Here is a 21,250-nt window from a genome sequence, read left to right as displayed (position 1 = left end):
CCTTGTGTAAGGAGTGGGGAGAGGGTCTCAAGCACACACTTGAGATTCCAGCCTCTCTTCTGTCCCCAACCCCAGCTGCTGGTACCACTGTCCGGGCTTCATAAGTATGTGGGAGGTGGAAGGAAGGTTAGCTACAAGGGGACTTCAGTGAGGCAGCTTTGGAGAGTCATAGCCCTTGCCAAGGAGGGCCTTTTAGGTGATTCAAATGCAAGAGTTACCCATGATTAAGTAACCCAAAATAGTCACTGCTCACCAAGCTAGACTTGGGTATGGTGCAGTTTCTTAGGTATGTCTGGGCTGAACAGAAATAGACTTTTCAGGGCTGGAGAGATGGCTTCGTGGTTAAGCGCTTGCCTGTGAAGCCTAAGGACCCCGGTTTGAGGCTTAATTCCCCAGGACCCACGTTAGCCAGATGCACAAGGGGGCGCACGCGTCTGGAGTTCGTTTGCAGTGGCTGGAGGCCCTGGCGTGCCCATTCTCTCTCTCTCTCTGCCTCTTTCTTTCTCTGTCACTTTCAAAAAAAAAACCAAAAAAAATTAAAAAAAAAAAAAAAAAGAAATAGACTTTCCAGGAAAAGCCATTTCAGCATACACTATTATATGCAAACAGGGCCTTGGAACTGGGGGAGCAGCCAGAAGGAACTTCATTTCTGATGAAAGGATGAGGAAGCTCCTCCAAGTCCCCAGGATGGGTCAGGCCATTCCAGAAAGAGAGGACCAGTCAGGCAGGGCACACCTAGTACGTGTAGGAAGTGGGTAACTAGGGTTTCCAGAGTCAGGTATGTGACGGGCAGGTGGAGGTCACAAGCTGGAAAGGCCAGCTGGGGCTAGCTGGGGTTGGGGAAAGGCCTCAAATGTCAGCGGGGGAGAGTTGGGCTCTGAAGGGCTTATTAGAGCTGGGGCCAGGCAGGATGAGGGGACTAGAGTGGGCACACCTGGGGGGGGGGCAACATGAGCACAGATCTCTCAGTGACTTGGCTCCAGGTTTCCCATCAGTTTGGGGAGGCCAGGACAGGGGCAGTGACTAGGGGGAGTACAGAACCAGGGTTTGAAGGCCAGGATGCCCCTACTGTGAGGACTACCCCTCTCTCTGGTCCCAGGAACAAAGGTGCTATGGAAGCCATCTTAACTGTGGCTTCATCTCCATGGAGATAGCATGAATTTGAGTCAAAAAACCTGGGTTCAAATCCTGGACACATAACCTTGACTGCTACTTCCTCTCTTCCCAGGCCCCGGCTTCCAGAATCTTGTCTAGAAAGTGAAGGCCTGAGCCTTCGAAGGTTTTGCCATGGGCTCCCAGGATGCCAGCTACAACAGGGTCTGGCAGGATGCTGGCATACGGCAGACACTCAGCCCCCCCCCCCCCCGTCTTCTGCAGGCCCGAGCACTGCTCTAACCCCCTCTCACCCAAAAATGTTAACATGGCAAAGTGGATTTGTTCCTGTCTTTCTTCCCCATCTCTCCTCTGTCTCCAGACACCCTGATATTCCTGAGCTCTTCGCTGACATCAACCCTCCCTGGGTCCTCTGGTAACTTGCACTCCCTGGAAACACAGTTGTTCCTCTGTTCCAGGAACTCATCCAGTCTTGCCATGCAGTTTCAGGGTACAGACCTGACAAGTCGCACTGACCTGCTCAAACCTATCCCTGGCTTTGTGGCAGGGATCTTCAAGATCAAGTCCAAGGTTAAAGCCTTTTCCCCATCTTTATCCCTCTCCCCCGCCCTACCTCTAGCCAACAGCAGTCCATTTGAATGTATGTCTACAAAATCTGTCCTGGTCACAATGACAAGTTCAAGTCCAACTTCACTTAGTGGCTATATGACTTTAGACACAGTTGTTTTGTTTTGCTTTTTTTTTGGGGGGGGTAGGGTCTCACTCTAGCCCAGGCTGACCTGGAATGCACTATGCAGTCTCAGGGTGACCTTGAACCCACAGTGATCCTCTTACCTCTGAATCTCGAGCACTGGGATTAAAGCTGCGCACCACCACTCCCGGCTAGGCATGGTTTTAGAGCCTAAATTTTCTCATTTTTAAAAGGAGGCAATGGTTACTGTGAGGATGAGGAGAGAGGAAGAGAGAGTCCCTGCTCCGTCATGACATGCCCCGGGCCACAGCGGTTATGTGCCCGCATCCTCTTCCTCCGCTCTGGCTTGCAGACCTCATCCCATCCTTCAGGGCTCCACTCAGCTGGGAAGATGTGGCTCATAGTGACTTGCCTGCTAGAACTATGGCTGGGCCAGGTGTGGGCAGCTCTGCCCTGGGCTCAACACAGGACTGGCCGTCAGCAGCCACACAGGAGTGCCGCTGGAGCCCATTTTTGCTGAATGTCTGAACCCAGGATGGAATCCACCTCTGAATCCTCTCCTAAGCCACCCTCCATGTCCAGGCAGAGCTCAAGATTGGGCAGTCAGTGATGCCATGAAAACACTTTGGGGCTGGAGACATGGCTTAGCAGTAAAGGTGCTTACCTGCACAGCCAAAGGACCCAGGTTTGATTCCCAGGACCCACATAAGCCAGATGCATTAGGGGGTGCATGCATCTGGAGTTTGTTTGCAGTGGCTGGAGGCCCTGGCACACCCTTCCTTCCTTCCTTTCTTTCTCTCCCCCACCCCATCTCAAATAAATAAATACAAATAAAGTATTTTTTAAAAAACCCACTTGTACTAAGTAGGCAGTAAGTCCTGCTTACACCTTGGCAACCCTGCTTCCCCATCTGTAAAGTGAAAACACTTTGGACTGAGTGGGCACTGAGGCCCAGTTGCACCTTGGCAAGCCTGTTTCCTCTCTGTAAAGTGAGGAGAGGGTGGGCCATGTGGAACCTAGGGCCCTTGCTCTTTGGGGTGCTTCCTGAGGTGGTTAGAAAACCAATGAGGAGAGTGTGGACCCCAGTTCTTCTTACTTGCAGTGAGGTCTGGACAGGTTCTCCAGTCTCCCAACTTCAGGATTCTCCATCTGAGGAAGGTTCTCATCTCTCTCGCAGCGCAGGGAGAGAAAGAAGGGCCACTGTGAGGGACTACCTGCCCATCTACAGCACTGGGCACACCGGAAGTGCCCAGAATACTTGACTTTTTCAAGATGTTATTCTGTCTCAGTCACCTTTGTCAGATACTTTTACTTCTAGAAAACAACATTTTGGGGCTGGGGAGATGGCTCTGCAGTTAAAAGTGCTTGCTTGCAAAGCCTGCCAGGTTTCAATTCTCAAGCTGAACACAAACACTGGTGCAGGTGTCCGGTGTTCATTTGGGCAGCAAGAGGTCCTGGCATGCCCCGTTCATGCACAAATACATAAACATTTAAACAAACAAAATAAAAAAATCATCTTGGGATCCCAATTTCAACCTTCAGCTTCTACATCGTGGCCTGAGCTCTGCCTGGCTGAACCATACACTCCTGGCTTCCTAGGCACCAGCGACTGGGAAACAGAGATGCCAACATCTGGCCCTAGGTTTGACCTCCCAGCCAGCTGTGTGCACATAAACTTGGTCTTCTCCTGGAAAATGTGACCACAGAGACCACATCCCCAGGACACAGACCATCTGACTTCCAGGCCAAGGAACAAAATGAGTGGCTTTATATCTGTCATTTCTCAAGACAGGCAATGGCACTTTCTCCCTCTTTACATAGAAGATAAGACGGTCTTGCTCCTCAGACCCCCATTTCTCTGGCAGAAGGGGGCTGAGATGGTTGTGCTCAAAAAGGCCACAGTAGGGCTGGAGAGATGGCTTTACTGGTTAAGTGTTTGCCTGTGAAGCCTAAGGACCTGGGTTCAAGGCTCGATTTTCCAGGACCCACATTAGCCAGATGCACAAGGGGGCGCACGCATCTGGAGTTTGTTTGCAGTGGCTGAAAGCCCTGGCGCGCCCATTCTCTCTCTTTCCATCTATCTGCCTCTTTCTCTCTCTGTCACTCTCAAATAAATAAATAAAAATGAACAAAAAATTTTTTTTAAAAATTAAACTTAAAAAAAAATAAAATAAAAAGGCCACAGTACAGTGTGGAGATGCACACCTTTCATCCCAGCCCTTGAGAGGCAGAAGCAGGAGGATCGTCATGAGTTCATGGTTAGCCTGGGACTACAGAGTGAGGGCCAGGTCAGTGAGACCCTGCTTCAAAAAAAAAAAAAAATGCACTCCTTAAACAAGCAGACAAACAAATATATTAGAAAAAAGAAAAGGGCTAGAGAGATGGCTTATTGGTTAAGGTGCTTGCCTGCAAAGCCTAAGGACCAAGGTTCTATTACCCCGTACATGGGTAAGACAGATACACAGATACACATGGCAGCACATACATCTAGAGTTTGTTTGCCAGATGCCCTGGTACACTCATTCTCATTCTCTCTCTCTCTTTTCTTTTCTTTCTTTCTTTCTTTTCTTGTCTTTTTTTCTTTTTCTTTTTCTTTCTTTTTTTCTTTTTTGTTTTTTTTTGAGGTAGGGTCCCACTCTAGCTCAGGCTGACCTGGAATTCACTCTGTAGTCTCAGGCTGGCCTTGAACTCACAGTGATCCTCCTACCTCTGCCTCCCAAGTGCTGGGATTAAAGGCATGCGCCACCACGCCCGGCTCCTCTCTCTCTCTTTCTGTCAAATAAATAAATAAATAAAAGTATATATTTTTTTAAAAAAACAAAGCAACAAAAAAGCCAAAGCCAGACTGGCTGCAGAGATTGCGCAGTGGTTAAGGCACTTACCTACAAAACCTAAGGATCAGGGTTCAAGTCCCCAGTAACCATGCAAAGGCAGATGCACGAAGTGGTGCATGCATCTGCTGCTCGTTTGCAGTGGCTCGTCCCTGACACACCCATTTTCTCTCTCTCTACCTCTTTCCCTCTCGCTCTAATAAATAAATAAACAAAATATTTTTTTAAAAAAATTTTTAAAGGGCTGGAGAGATGGCTTAGTGGTTAAGCACTTGCCTGTGAAGCCTAAGGACCCTGGTTCGAGGCTCAATTTCCCCAGGACCCATGTTAGCCAGATGCACTCATCTGGAGTTCGTTTGCAGTGGCTGGAGGCCCTGGCGCGCCCATTCTCTCTCTCTCTATCTCTCTCTGTCTCTCTCTGCCTCTTGCTCTCAAATAAATAAATAAAAATTAAAAAAAAAATTTTTAAAGCCAGAGCCAAGATTGGAGCCCTGATGTCCCCAGTGCCACCCTTTCCTTCTGGGGCTGCCTTCATGGGTCTGATGGCCACGCTCTGCTTCTCAAGGTTCCTATCCAAGGCCCAGCCCTTCTGCCTTTGTTGGCATGAAGCAGGCCTTGGGAAAGGCTCCAGTGATCACATGAGGCCGGGAGGGGGTGGCGCAGAAGAATCGGATCCCCTCTCTAGGGGTTAGGAACCTGAGATGGCCAGGGAGCCGGATGCCACGCCTGATCAGGATGACATCCCAGCCACCTGCCCTTGGGGTGTCAGCTGGCACCAATAGACCGTATCCCTAGGCCGCTTCCATGCTGAGTGTTCTCAATACAATACAGGCAGGGTGGCTGGGAAACAATTCCCCAGTCCTCAGAGGCAGCACAGAGGCTGTAAGTCCTCAAGTCCTGGCCGTGCCACCTACTGTCACTTAGCTCCACTGAGCACCCTCTTCTCGTCTACAGAAGGAAGAAGTCACAGTGGTGCCCGTGGAGGTGCTATGAAGAGCCCATCGGCACACACGGAAGGCTGAGTGCAGCCCCAGGCTCATGAGCCCCAACCCTTTGCGGATGGGGTCCCTCCCTCCCCTTTGCTCTGTGGTCCAGATTCTCAACAACAGTGAGAATAAAAAGGAAGGGGCACACACACACACACACACCCACGTGCAAACACATACATACACACTATGAAATGTCCACTCAGCTCAACTATACAGTCATTCCAGCCACACCTCTACATAGGTGGGGTGAAGGGGGACTTGAACTTATGCATTATATTATCCCACTTCCTATGTAAATCTCATCAGAATAAAGAAAAGATGTCTAAAACTTCTGCTTGCCTATTGTGCCAGTCAAAGTTCTAGGTACCTTTGGTCAAGAGCCCTTAACTCTTATGGCATTCTTCCCGGGAGTGTTATTTTTATCCCCAGGTTCCTTGGAGGCTCAGAGAAGTGAGGTGACTTGATTGAGCTCATGAAGCATGCTAGGACGTACCCCCACCTTGGAAAAGTACACAGCAGCTCTGCTCAATAGGTTGAGAAAGTCAGAAACCACTGGGTGACATTTGAGCTGAATTCCAGAGACACAGTAGGACTTTTCTAGAACCAGATTCTCTTATCAGGGGGATTTTGTGTCCAGGAGTCATCTGTCACTATACAAAGACTGTTTTTTTTCCATTTGTTTGTTTATTTATTTATTTATTTTTGACACAGGGTCTCACGTAGCTTAGGTTTGCCTCCAGCCCACTGCGTAGCAGAGGACGGTCTTAAACCCCTGGTTCTTCTGCCTTCACCTTTTGTATGCTGCGATTACAGGTGTGCTCCACCAAGCCCACGTTATGTGGTGCTGGGGATGAAACCCAGGGCGCTGTGCATGTGAGACAAGCATGCTGCTAACTGAGTTACAACCCCAGCTTTTGTGGAGACATTTTCTGGTTGGAATACTTGGAGGGAGGGGATTGTTTCTGGAAAGTAATAGCTGATGGACAGGAATGCTGCCAAACTTCCTACAATGCCTGAGGTAGCCCTGCATGACAAAGACTTGCCTGGCCCCAAATGTCACTATACCAAGTATATGATGTAATGTACTACAGCTGTTATTTATTGAGTTTACTACTGAACCCAATTCTTTTTTTTTTTAATATTTTTTGTCCATTTTTTATTTATTTAGTTGAGAGTGACAGACACAGAGCGAAAGACAGATAGAGGGAGAGAGAGAATGGGCGCGCCAGGGCTTCCGGCCACTGCAAGCAAACCCCAGATGTGTGCGCCCCCTTGTGCATCTGGCTAACGTGGGACCTGGGGAATCGAGCCTCGAATCGGGGTCCTTAGGCTTCACAGGCAAGCGCTTAACCGCTAAGCCATCTCTCCAGCCCCTGAACCAATTCTTTATTTTTTAAGTTTTACCTTTTGTCTTGTTTTGTTTTTGTTTTTCGAGGTAGGGTTTCACTCTAGCCCAGGCTGACCTGGAATTCACTATGTAGTCTCAGGGTGGCCTCAAACTTACATTCTCCTACCTCTGCCTCACAAGTGCTGGGATTAAAGATGTGTGCCACCACACCCGGCTTATTGAATCCAATTCTATACTGAGTTACTGTAAACATCACCTTACTTAATACTAATTATCACTGTCATCCCATCAGTGAATGACAAGAGGCTCAGAAACAAGTTATTTTCCTAAGATCATACAGCCAGGAAATGGTAGATCCAGGATGGAGCTGGCTGGGTACAAACCCAGAGAGAGCTCTTAATCTTCCCCCCAGGACTCAGAGTGAAGGTAAAGGGGACAGGCCAACTTCTAGAGACTGCAGCTGAGTACAAGCCTGGCCTCCTACGGCTTCAAGGCTTGGGGCATGTCCCCTCCTCTACCAACTTCCCATCTGTCAAGAGACCCAGATGATCCCCAGGGCCCTGCCAGCTCAGTCTGCCATTCTCCAGGACAAGGGCCTCAGCACAGGCTCCAGCTGCTGGAAAGTGGGGTCGGAGCAGGTTGCAGCTTCATTCCTGTTGCATCCTTAGCTAACAAGCTTGCTTTCTCACAAGGAGGTAGAAACAGATGTGGGGGTGGGGGAGTTTTGCCCAAACCCCATCTCGGAGTAGATATTTCCCTGGGGGATATAGGTTTCTCTGCCACCACCTGGCCAGGCCAAAGGGGACACCACAGCAGGCTGGGAGGGAGTTCACCCAGCAGGGCAGGTGAGTTCTCAGAGTAGGGGGTTGGATGGGAAGGCCCAGCCCCTCCCCCACCATGCACTAGGTACTTTGAATGGCAGTTCATTCCAGGTCAGCCTCATGAAAGTCTGGGAAGGAGATCACCCTGACCCCATTTCGCAGGCCAAGCACCAAGGGTGACATGATGTAACTCACAGTTATATAGACGGTGTCCTAGGCAGGTCTAGGACTGCCAAGCAGAGTGAGCAGCAGCCTTGCTTCTTTTCTCACCCACGAATGAAAGTCTTGTGACAGAACTTAAGAGAATGTATTCCTTACTTTTTTTTGCTGCATTCCCCAGTTCACAGAATGGTGTGCACCACCGCTGCAACCACCACCACTACCTCTGCCTTGCACAAACAAGAATTAGGATTTCCTGGGCTGGAGGGATGGCTTAGCGGTTAAGCCATTTGCCTGCAAAGCCAAAGGATCTAGGTTCGATTCCCCAGGATCCATCTTAGCCAAATGCACAAGAGGGTCTGGAGTTCATTTGCAGTGTGTGGCTGGAGGCTCTGGTGCACCCATTCTCCCTCTCTCTCTCTGTCAAATAAATAAATAAATAAATATAAAATATTAAAAGTCTCCATAGGTTTTTTTTTTTTTTTTTTTTTTTTAAGAATTAGGATTTCCTGATGGGTACTGGGAGAACCAAGACTCTGAAGTTGAGCTTAGCAAGTCAGCCTGAATGGGGTGGGATGGAGCCCAGGCCAGCTCGCACTTTTTTTGTTTGTTCTTTTGAGGTAGGGTCTCACTTTAGCCCAGGCTGACCTAGAATTCACTCTGCAGTCCCAGGCTGACCTTGAATGCACAGTGATCCTCCCACCTCTGCCTCCCAAGTGCGGGCCACCTCACCTGGCCCAGCTTGCACTCTCTAGCCCTGGTGTTGGCTCCCTGCTTGCCAGTGTGGGCCTGGGGAAGTCACAGCACCTTTCTAGAGGTCAAGCAGATGACTTCAGGGTCTCTTCAAAACCTGTGCTCAGTCCTGCTAAAGGTTCTCTTTTCCTCCCTGTCTATGTGGCTTCAAAATGGGGAGAAGGAGACCTCGGCACCTAGCATAGGGGGCTTCTTCTGGTAGATGGCCAGGGCTGGCCGTGTGCAAGCTTGCAGAGCCTCTGACATTCGCTCCATTTCTGAGGCCACCCCATCCTTGGGAATCCAGACAAGACGGTGGGAGGGAGTGTGTCAGCAGTGGTTTGGGATAAAAGGATATAGGAGTAGCAATGGTGAATACCAGCCATTTTTCTTGGGGCCAATGTGTAGCTCCATAGGAACTGTTGCGTGCAAGCAAACTTGAAGAGATTTCTATATGGGGAAAGGCTTGGGGGGGGGGACACAGGGGACATAGTCATTTTGGTTTCCAAGTATTAAGTATGGGGGGGTGACATTGAGCTCACTGCCTTCAAAATTAGCTTACTCCCTTTTCATAAAATGTTTTAGTTAAAACCTTTCGGCTTCTGAAGGCTCCATAAATCAGACCAGTTGAGGCCAGGTTTGCATATCCATTCATTCAACTGTTTAACTTGTACTGGTGCACACTGTGGACTAAGCCTGTGTTAGGCTTTGGGGCCACAGACATGCCAAATAAGAGGTTGTCCCTGACATTGGGAAACTATCAGCTAGATTGGTATCCTAAGGCCAGAGACATGGGATTGCTGGGCTGCAATGACTCAAATTGATAAGAATCCAGCTGGAAAGATAGCTCAGCAGTTAAAGGCACTTGCTTGCAAAGCCTATCAGTCCAGGACTTGATTCCCCAGTGCCCATGTAAAGCCAGAGCACAAAGTGAGGCATGCATTTGGAGTTCCTTTGCAAGAGGCTCTGGCATGCTCATTCTTTCTCTCAAATAAATTAGCTTGGGAATCATTATATTAAATATAGTAAAGTGGGTTTTTTTTTGCTCCTGGGTTTCTTTTAAAAATTATTTATTAATTTATACGTGTGTGTATGTGTGCTCCAGAGTCTCTTGCTACTGCACACAAATGGCCATCTGGCTTTACATGTGTGGCTGGGGAATTGAACTCAGGCCAGCAGGCTTTGCAAACAAGTCACTTTACTGAGCCATCTCCCCAGCCCTGCTACTGGGTTTCTCTAAGCCTTTATCTAGCAAAGGCATGCTGAAACTCCTTCAATGGGAAGAATAGGGAAAATTTATTATATTGCCCAAGTAAAGCTGATCTTGGAAGCCTTATTTTTTCTTTTCCAACAGAGCTTGAGGAAGGCATCAGAGAAGACATTTGAGCTGGGCCTGAGAGTTAAGTAGGATTTGCCAGTGACAATGGGAAGGCTTAAGAGACACTAGTCCTCAGCTGACTGTGCTCCACCGAATCCTCAAAGACCCTGATGTGGGCGACAGATCCAAAGAGGTGATCAAAAGCCCATGGAAACTCCCAGAGGCCCGCTACACCTTCTCACGTCACCTCTGGGCCTTCCTTATTCTCCAACTCTTGTATCCTGAACTCCTGGCTCCCTTCTGCCAGCCTCTCTTCTGGTTTCAATCCAAAGTGGCTCTTGCAATAACTGGACTTGATTCCCAACCTTAATCCCTCACACATCTCAGCCTAACTCTTGGCATCCAAGCCTGCCCTTTGAGCAGTTTGCTGATCCTGACTCCCAATCCTTAGGCTTTACCCTTACCTTTCTGACGCAAAGAAGCCATGGTGAACCTCGAGTTAGGTCCCAAATGACCACCTACTGCAGGCCCAGCCCCGTGGTGCCTCCGAACCTGCCAAGGCTCCGCCTCCAGGCTAGCTTAGGGCGTCAGTGGCCCCGTTCCTCACCCAGCTCTGATGTCTCCCACCCGGCCTCAGCTAGTAACGCTGGTCCAGCTCTGGTCTCATCTGTCCACACCGTCCCACCCACCCCACCCTCTGGCCTTTCTTCACACCGGGGGCACGGACCTCCCACACCAGATCAGTCTCAACCCCAGCCGGGTACCAATTTGCCTGAGGACCCCGCCCACAGCCACGCCCCCTACTCACCGCAGCCACGCCCCCGCCCCATCGCAGCCACGCCCCGTCTTGAGTCTCGACTTGGGGTTGGGAGTTGGGGCGGGAGGGAGGGGGGCTGCTCTCACCACTCCATCCATCCTCGACCCCGCCTCCCTTCCCCGCCCGCCCCGGGGTCCCCACTCAGCCACGCACCTGCAGCTCCTCGAAGGCGTCGTCGATGCCGGTGACCTGGTGCTGCTCGTGCAGCGCGGGCTCGTCGCAGAAGAAGCAGAGGAGCGCGCGGTCGGTGAGGCAGAAGAGCTTGACCTTGTCGTGCGCCTGGCAGGGCCGCGCGGCGCGGCGCGCGCTGAGGATGGCGTCCAGCGGGAAGGCGCTGTAGCGCTCCACGATGTTGGCCAGCTTGAGGCTGGGCGCGAGGGCGGGCTCGGCGAACGTGCGCCGGCACTCGGGGCAGTCGCGGGCGCCCTGAGCCTCCTGCCGTACCCAGTGCTCGGTGATGCAGCGGCGGCAGAAGTAGTGCTCGCAGCCCAGGCTCACGGGGTCCTGGTAGATGCTCAGGCAGATGGAGCAGAGCAGCTCGTCCTTGAGGCTGCACGCCATGTCGCCGCGGGGGGCGCGCAGGGGGGCGCCCCAGGAGGTCGGCGGGCGGCGAGACGAGCTCGGGGGCGGTACCCAGGCAGATGCTCGGGGGCCAGGCCCGCGGAGACCCCGGCCGCAGCCACCGGAGAACGCAGGGGGCGCTGTCCCCGACCGGGGTGGCGCGAGGACGCGGGGCGAGGTAGACGCTCCCCGGGATGCGAGTCCGGGAAGACGGGCTCGAGGTAATGGGTCACCCCGAGCGATGGGCGCTGCGGGGATGAAGCCGAGGGTGGAGGAGGGAAGGGGCGCCAGGAGTGGAGGAGGCTCTACTGGACCGGACAGTCCGAAGGGACGGGTGCTGGGAGAAGAGGATCCAGTAGGGGGGCGGTGGCCACAGGAAGGCTGGAATCCCCGGACCCGGACAGCTGGGGGAGGAGGGGAAGCTAAGGATGGGCAATTCTGCGGGGCGAAGCCGCACCGGACCGCACCGCGGCAGTGTCCGGCAGAGGAGTGGTGGGGTGCCGGTCCGTTCAGCTGCCCAGTCCTGCCCACAGAGCCCGGCCCGGCACGGCCCCTTACCCACGCCGGCTCAGCGGCCACCGCTTCGGTCCAGCGCAGCCTCTCAACCCGGAACCAGCCGAGCCGAGCTGCCGGCAGCCTCGGCTCCCTCCCCGGCCCCGCGGGCGGGACCCAAGTGGCTCCGCCCCCGCAGCGGGCGGGGGAGGGGCGGGGCCTCTAGACGCCAAACCCCGCCCCGCCCCCTCCGTGCTCCAGGGACACGAAAATCCCAGCTGTTCCTTCGAGGTCTGCACAGCTGCCCGGTCCTGCGGAGAGTCCTCGCGGCAGGGAGTGAGGGAGGAGGGTAGTTAACAGAAGGAGAGCGGACAAGGAATATATAAAGGAGTAACTTTCTGGATCATCGGTTTGAAGCTTTGAGAAAAATAACGTTGTGTACATGTAGTAAAGCAGGAATATGTGGTGTGATCTGCGTAGAATATACCTTTTGCGTTGATTTTTAACAATAAAGCTAGAGAAGTGCCCTGTTTGCTTAAAGCCAAGTTCAAAGGTGTCCGGCTCTTCATTCCTGGGGTTCCAGTTCCTCTTCATTTTCTTAAGGTGTGTGTGGGGGAGAAATTTGGAGGGAGCCTTGGCTAATGTCTGACCCCAGGGATTTCCTGCATGGCTGCGTGTGTGTGTGTGTGTGTGTGTGTGTGTGTGTGTGTGTGTGTGTTTAAGGGAGAGGATTTGGAGAGCTGGAGGAAGAGTAATGAGAAACCTTGGCTTTTGTTCCAGATGGAGAGGAGCTAAGGGCTCTCAAGCAGGCGAGGGTGCGTTGGGGGAAAAGTGAGTCGTTCTGTTTTGTACTGCTGGGGTTGGGGTGAAGAAGAGGTTTGGGTGAGATGAATGGCTCTGAGGATCTGTGTGTGAGTGTGCATGTGTATTGTGGTGTGTGTGTACATGCATGCATGTCTGTGCAGATGCACATCCCCTGTGCACATGTGTTTAGAAACCAGAGGAGAACATCTGGTGTCCTCCTCTGTCTCTTTTTCATGTTGTTTCCTTGAGATGCCTCGAGTTGTTGCTGTTTTAGGTCAGAGGAGCATAGAAATTTTCCAGCCTCTCCACTTCACCCCCCCCCTACACACACACATACAGATACTGGACTGGGGTTATAGGCATGCTCCGTGTCCAGCTTTTTGTGTGGATGTTGGGGTTTGAACTCAGGCCATCATGCTTGCATAGCAAGTGCGCACCTGCTGAGCCGTCTCCCCAGATCCACAATGAGGAACTTACAAATGGCTGGAGAGATGGCTTAGCAGTTAAGGGGCTTGCCTGTGAAGCCTAAGAACTCATGCTTGAATCTCCAGGTCCCAGGTAGTCAGATGCACAGTGATGCAAGCACTCAATGTCGCATATGCGCCACAAGGGGGCGTACAGTATGGCGTTAGTTCACAGTGGCTGAAGGTGCCCATTCTCTCTGTCTCTTTCTCTCTCACATTCTGAGCCAGGCATGGTAGTGCATGCCTTTAGTCCCAGCCCTTGGGAGGCAGAGGTAGGAGGATTCCTGTGAATTCAAGGCCAGCCTAGGTCTACAATGCCATATCCATCTGAGCTAAAGAGAGACCCTACCTTTAAAAACCTAAAACAAACAACAAAAAGAACTTCTAAAGACATTGGGCTTTCAAACAAGTAAGTGATCTCGTTCCATTTGCGGTACTAAAGTGAAGGCAGAGATATCCTTCCTGACCGTGTCTGCGTGTGTGCAGGGCACAAATCCAAGTGTGAGGCTGACGGGCAAGATTTGGGCCGGACCACTGATGTTGGGTCAGGAGCAGAGGCCAGAGGATTAGAAGAGATACTATTAAGTTAATGGTAAGTTGGGATTCGTGGGGGAGGGTGAAGGGTGTGTTGTGTAACTTTTTCTGGGGACAAATGTCTGTTCACCCCAGATAGGGACCATCAGCCAATGACAGAAATGATCCCAACCACGTCTATCTCAGCGAACCAGTGAGCTTATTGGGGTCACTTACAGGTGACTCAAAGGTGACTGCTTCACCCAAAAGCCTACCTAAGCATAGGTGCCAACTCACAAGGGCTGCCTGCCCGGAGCTCCCGCACAACTGGCAGGCAGGTATGCTAGCCTCCTCTCTTCAGCCATTGTTGCTTTGACATCACAGAGAAGGGGCCTTGTAACTCTTGAACCTCCCTGAGTTTCCAGTGCCTCCTAAGTTTTATTTACTTTCTGAGTCTTAATTGCTTTGCTTCTCTCTCCAGGATGGAATGTTTCAATTCTGAGGAAATAGCTACCCAACAGGGTGAAATAGCTACACAATGGAATGGCTTCGGGTTTCGGCCTCCTTCAGAAATGTTCACCAAAGTTCAAAATTATTGTAGCGCAACTTAATTTAAAAAACGCTTAAGTTTAATTCTCAGTGGGCATGTCCTCCATCACACCCCCCCACTCAACCCCATGTCTCCATTATTGCCATAAACACACTGGGTGCTCGTGCAACAGCATTCCTTGAACTTTCCTTGCACACAGAACGCTGACTTTATTCAAGTGGTTCCCTTCCCCGTTTGTCCACAGGAAGGCAGGACCCCAACCAAACTCCAAGAGTGAGTTCTGTTTGGTCTAAGTCTGGTGATGGACAGGTCTGGCTTGAGAAACTGAAGGGGAAGACTATAGGGACCGGGAAGGAGACTTCTCGCAATAGTCTCTTCATGAAGAGTTTCAGCAGCTATCTTGCTCCCAGTCTGAGCATGCAGCCAGTACATTAGGGAGGACCATGGGATCCTAAAGGCAGAGGAGTGGCTGCTTTGGCACAAAGTCTGGGGTTTTGAATACATAAGATGGCCCATCTTATTGCTTAAGCAAGTTTAATAGTGGCAGACTGTACTTGGTGGCCCAAAGAATCCAACTGATACACACATTCTCCTCTTGCCCTCCTTTTAGAAAATGATTTTGCAGGGCTGGCGAGATGGCTCATCAGTTAAGGTGCTTGCCTGAAAAGCCAAAGGTCCCAGGTTCAGTTCCTCAGTATCCATGTAAGCCTGATGCACAAGGTGGTGGAGGCATCTGGAGTTTGTTTGCAATGGTTAGAGGCCCTGGCATGCCCATTCTCTCTCTCTCTAATAAATAAAATAAAATATTATTTAAGAAATGTTTTTGCAAATAAAGCAGTCTAAATGATTGAAGCAATTGAAATGAAATGTAAAAAGGCTTGATGCTGGGCAAAAGTAGTGGCTTCTTTCTTCAGCATGTATTTACTAATATTGACCCCGGGCAGGCCTGCCCATGGGGGTGGGAAACACTACGTGGTCTACAGTCTGGAATGTGACGGTCTTAACTGTCAGGCACAGTAGGGTACACTGAGCACTCTCACATGGGTCGCTGGATGAGTCTCAAAGCAGTCTTAATTAGTACGTATCATTACCCTCATTTTCTAGAGGAAGCTACTGAGGCTTGGAACATGGAGATGTGAAATTGCGAGTTGTTCATCAAGAACCTTCCTCCTGTTCTTCTGTAGGAGGAGAGTGTGAGCTGGAAGAGCGGCCACTCCGTTGGAATGTGAACTTCCCAGCTTCCCTTGGGTAGCTTAGTTCTCCTCAATAGATCCGAAAGAGAAATGGGCCTGAAGGGCATGGGCGCTTGCTCTTCCATGCATCATGTCTTCTTTCCTTGAGTCGGGGAACACAGATGTGCTTGGAACCCTGCTTCAGAAATTCTTCAGGTGAGTAAAGATATGGAAGAAACCTGGGTTTCTGAATGACTGTGGAGTCCAGCCATCCACTGACGTAGATGGAACCGGTGGTCTGAACCAGGAGAGCCTGACAGCCATGTTTGCCACTGAATCCGTTCATACTCTAAGAAATAATTCAGGCTTGGGGAAGATCTTCAAGAGGTATTGTTGAGTGAGATAAAAAATAAAAAAGGAAGTCACAAGTACACACAAACACTTAGACATGGGCATGTGTGGACTCACACATACACAGACTTTTAAATGATCATTTTTCCCTGACCAATACTTGCAGATTAGCAAGTATTTTCATAGTGTTTGTATTATGTTAGGCATTATAAGTAATCTAGAGATGATTTCAAGTGTACGGGAGGATGTGTGCATTACATGCAAATACAATGCCATTTCGTATAAAAGATTTGAGCATGCACTGATTTTGGTTAACACAGGGCTTTCTAAGGATCATCAGGGATGACTATATTTTAAATGAAATGTCTTTAAACCTAAACACACATAAAACAAATTATATGTTGATTGACTGATGAAAATATGCCCAGAGACTTGCAGGCACCCAGCCCTGTATTTCCTCTCAGGGCAATGACTCAGTATTTGCTAAATCAGTTTTTGCAGTACTTTATAGAATGTAGCTACCATGAATCATGAGAGTCAGCTGTATTTAAAATAGCTGTGTGTAATAAGCATCTACCCATATGAAGTACCAACACCCATGTTTCTTTCCATCCTGGTGACATCCGTTTAGGCCCACTAGCAGGGGGACAGCAGGAGGGTGAATGTTGTTCGAGCCACTCTCTGGAACTGGCCACTGACTTGGGTACTTGAAGCCGTCATTTTGTGGAGGCTTCACAACAGCCCCCTAGACTTGATATTTTTCTCTCCATTTGCAGGAGTGGGAGCTGGCTCAGAGCATGGAAGTGGCCTGTCTAAAATCACAGTGGAGCTGGGCGTGGTGGCGCACACCTTTAATCCCAGCACTTGGGAGGCGGAGGTAGGAGGATTGCCATGAGTTCAAGGCTACCCTAAGACTACAGAATGAATTCCAGGTCAGCCTGAGCTAGAGTGAGACCCTACCTTGAAAAAAAAAAAAAATCACAGAGATGGAATTTCAAAGGGGAAAGTGTGGGAGGGGGAGGGAGGGAATTACCATGGGATTTTTTTTATAATCATGGAAAATGCTAATAAAATTTTTAAAAAAGAATAACGTCAAACCTGGTCACACACACACACACACACACACACAAAAATCACAGTGGATAAACAGCAAGAGCACTTTACCCCAAGCTACTGGAGAAAGTCCCAGAGTGGGATTGCTAGACCTCTGTCAGATCTGGCCATCAGCTCCACCCGAGAGACTATATAAGTGGTGTCCCAACTCCCATACCTTTCTAGTGAGATAATTCTGCTCAGGCCCCTTCTCAATCCCTTCTCACCACCCCAAGCCTGAGACTGACTCCTCTAACATAGAGAGGTATCCTGCTGTTCTTCCCTCCTACTCCAAGGGGAAATAGAGTCCCTCCATGGGGGACTTCTCCATCTCCAACTTCATCCAACTCACCCAGGTATCTACAGCAACACATCAAGTCCTCCGTGACAGATGAAGTGTACACACTTCTTAGCCGTCCTCCCCTCTTCCCCCTAGCCTCAGAGGATGAAGTTTGCCTCCTGTTCAAAACGAGTTCTTCCGCCTGGGCTTTGGTCTCATCCCCTCTGGCCACCTCTGGGACTGGACTTCAATTATCCCTGTCTTGATTCCATATTTCTGTCTCCTTCCTCATCATTGGCTGTTTTTTCTCAGCCTATAAGCATGCTCAAGTTTCTCCTAAAAGAACCCCCTACAGTTCCCCCACCGTTAGCTACTACCCATAGTTTGCCTTCCACTAGCCCAGCTTCTAGAATCATTAGCCCATCCTCCTCTGCCATGTGCCAGCCCACGACTCCAGCGAGCTCAGTAATGACCTCCTAATTGCCAATTAAAACTAGCGTCTGATGCACAGTGGCTGCTGTATGGAAACAAAGCAGACAAAAAAGCTAAGAGGAAATTTGAAATATTCATGACTCCACCACCCAGAAAGATCTTATTGTTAATGCTTGGATCATATCCTTACAGGCTTTTTATCACGCGTAATATATGCACACTTGCACACTTATGGGAGGAGACATAAGAGGAGGGGAGGAGGAGAAAGATAAACACACAGAGACAATTTTAAAAATTGCATTGTGTTCACTATAAACCAGTGCTTCTTGAGGCAGAGTCCTAGAACGTCATGTAGTCTTACTGCGATGGAGATAAAGATTCCAGTAAGGATAGTTTATTTGAAAAGTGCAGAAAATCCAAGGAAGGGGGGAAAGCGATGCAGAGAGGTGTGTCTTCTTACAGATGGAAACTGGAGGTTTGTTCTGCAGGGAACCTTGGACAAAGGCACAAAACACCTCCCTCAGAATGATCTCAGTAGAAGGGCACAGGAGCCCGGGTACTTGCACACCATCTTGTAGGGTGGAGACCACTCCCCAGAAGCGGTTAATTCTTCAACACCAGTGAACAGTTCAGTTTCTAGTTCTGGGGGAGAGAACCCTCAGCTGTGTGTGACAGTTGGAAGTTTTGGGAGCACATGACACACTTGAAGGACAAGGACAAGGCACTGACAATCTTGCTTACAGTTCCTCCTGGCACTTGCTCTGTCTGATTCATTCACGCCCACAGTAAGTTCATGGTCTGCCACTGCTTCTCCAAGGTCATGGCTAGTCACAAGTTATTAAAAGAAGAAGAGAGGCTGGCAAGATGGCTCAGAGGTTAAAGGTGCTTGCTTGCTTGTCCCCTATTTGCAGATGACATGATCCTATACATAAGTGACCCAATAGTCTCCATCTCAAAACCTCTAAAAGTGATTAATTCCGTCAGCAAAGTGGCAGGATACAAAATTAATGCACAAGTCTGTAGCCTTTCTATATGCATAAGACAAATATACAGAGAAAGAAAACAGTGAGGCTATCCCATTTTCAATAGCAACAAAAAAAATTAAATACCTTGGAATAGCATTAACCCAAGTATGTGAAAGACCTATATAATGAAAACATTAAAAAAAAAAAACTCAAGAAAGAAATCAAGGAGGGCTTGAGAAGATGGAAAGACCTCCCATGCTCCTGGATAGATAAAATTAATATTGTGAAAATGGCAATTCTACCAAAAGCAATATACAGATTTAATGCAATACCAATAAAAACACCAGCATCATTCTTCACAGAGATTGAAAAAATGATCTCAAAATTCATATGGAATGGCAGCAGGCCTTAGATATCCAAACATATCCTCAGCAAAACCAAAACAAAACAAACAAATCAAAACACCACTGGAGGTATCACCATACCTGATCTAAAGCTACATTTCAAAGCCATAGTCCTTAGCTATAGCTGGTCATCTTATTATTTTTTTTTTTTCTACCATTCTTGCTAGAACTGCCTCCCCACCCCCCAACCTGGGCCAGCAAGGGTCACTTAGTCTGCTAGTGTGGGGACTCCTTCCTTTGCCTATTGGTCTACTAATATGAGGAGTTCCAAACTGCAGGAGGGGTCAGACATTACTTTAGTTTTAATTAAACCATTACCAGGTTCTCTGTTACACACTCTCCCCCACCTCCCCAACCACTCTCTGGGATCTAGGATTTTTTTTAGTTCGACGGACACTAAAGCTCTGGTGACAGGAAGCATCGATTTACCGGGTAGGCTATCAGGAATAAAGGTAAGATGGGGCCTTGGTTCCCAGACTTACGTATTCGGCCAGTCAGGGATGCAGCTCAATTACAGTGGTTGTTGGCTCAAGGGCTAGAAGCACATTAAGGACAATTCCTTGGGCCCACCTGGCACTGTGACACTGTGCCTTTAAGTGCTGATTTCAACATTGTCTCATGATAGCAACTGAGGTTGATATGGTATGTAGTAAGGCCAGTGAATGACTGTCAGTCATGTGCCCATTTCTTCCAAGGTCATACTCAGCAGGATCCAAATGAAGATCCCATAATGATGAGTAACATGCCTCAGGAGCCAGCCCTCAGTGGTGGTAGCCATAATACTGTGGACAGACTATTTGAATAAATCCCATGGGATCCTAGAAAAGCCACTGTTCTCCCAGGGCACTTGGATCTAATAGAATCAACCTGGCATCATGTGGCTGGGTGCTGTTCAGAAAGAATGGAGCCAGATCAAGAGCTCACACTGTCTTTGCTTTGCAATATTGATACACAGATCATCCCTGGGACTGCAGAGCCTCATATGGCTTCTGTCCCTGTCACCATGGCTTCTTGGTTCATGATGCATGCTTGAGATGTTTAAAGAGTGAAGCAAGCTCATTTCTGCTGGATGAGACATCCCACCTATCTGGATGTTCAGTGCCTGCAATACCAGGAGTCTTTGGTAGACAAGGAGACAGAGATCCACACGTTTTAGACCATTACTCAGAGATCAGTCCACAAACTTCTTCCTCAGATCTTCTCATTTGCCATTTTTCAGTCTTGCTCTTTGCAAGACCCTGAGAAGTTGATCAAGCCATTCACCACTGCCCAGGAGCCCTAATCTTCAAGCCCCTCTTTCCTGCACCAAGTCGATGACTCAGTATGCTGCTTGAAGAAAACTCCCCCCTGACCACTGTTCTTCAGGGTCCCTGAGTGGGGCTGTAGTTCAGCAAAATTGGATTTTTGTCTTCCATCAGCCCAATTTTCCTCCTCTTTCACTGAATCAGAAGGAATCCCCATTAATTCATGAGTGTGAACTGAGGGGAGGCTCTGGTGCAAACAGGGGTGGTGACATGGAGGTACCTGCTTGTGAGGTTTATTTGCTGCCTCTGATCCTGCATGTTCCATTTCCAGCCTGCCCTGGGTTGGTGCTGCACCAGCCTGGATCTGGTAAGACAACATGCAATGGAAGTTCTGGTTGCATGGTCAGTCCATCTGTGGTTAACTGCTCAGCGTCGGTTAGAACCAGTGTGAGGAAATAATGTTCATATATGGACCCATTTCTGTCAATACAGAATGTGCTTTTACTTTAGGGTCCTAGAAGTCTCCTGTGAGGGCCTGCTAAGCATCTTTTTTTTGGCATATGTGTGCATGCATTTGTTTGTGTGTTGGTGCACATGCATGGGTGTGTGTGTGCATGTGGAGGCAAGAAGTATCCTCAATCCCTCTCCACCTTATTTTTTATTTAATTCAATTAATTTATGAGGGAGAGAGAGAGAGAGTGTGTGTGTATGTTACTGACAGAGAGAGAGAGAATAGGCCTCTAGCCAATGCAAACAAACTCCAGATGCATGTGCAACCTTGTGCATCTGGCTTACATGGGTCCTGGGAAATCAAATCTGAGTCAATAGGCTTCACAGGGAAGTGCCTTAACCACTAAGCCATTTCTCCAGTTCTTTTGCATCTGGCTTTACATGGGTACTTGGAAATCAATCCTGGGTCATCAGGCTTTGCAGGCAATCACCTTAACCTCTGAGCCATCTCCCAGCCCTACCTTATTTTATTTATTTATTTTTGATTTTTTGAGGTAGGGTCTCACTTTAGTTCAGGCTGACCTGGAATTCACTTTGGAGTCTCAGGCTGGCTTTAAACTCACAGCAGTTCTCTTACTTCTACCTCCTGAGTGCTGG

General features: G+C 49.2%; 1 protein-coding gene across 5 annotated transcripts in view; it reads right to left on the bottom strand.

Annotated features, from left to right (window-relative positions):
- Nucleotides 1-12,012, bottom strand: part of Trim62 (tripartite motif containing 62) — a 36,057-nt gene extending 24,045 nt beyond the window's left edge. For 4 of the 5 annotated variants that reach the window (XM_045151027.1, XM_004665250.2, XM_045151029.1 and 1 more), the window contains exon 1: nucleotides 10,973-11,931. In XM_045151027.1, the coding sequence (XP_045006962.1) occupies nucleotides 10,973-11,380 (408 nt within the window). In that variant the 5' untranslated portion in view covers nucleotides 11,381-11,931. The other variant, XM_045151028.1, reaches the window with a different exon arrangement.
- Between the last annotated feature and the right edge of the window lie 9,238 nt (nucleotides 12,013-21,250).

The sequence above is a fragment of the Jaculus jaculus genome, chromosome 5, assembly GCF_020740685.1.
Source record: "Jaculus jaculus isolate mJacJac1 chromosome 5, mJacJac1.mat.Y.cur, whole genome shotgun sequence".
Lineage (NCBI taxonomy): Eukaryota > Metazoa > Chordata > Mammalia > Rodentia > Dipodidae > Jaculus > Jaculus jaculus.
The sequence above is the reverse complement of the archived record's forward strand: the minus strand, read 5'-3'. Positions and strand labels throughout refer to the sequence as shown.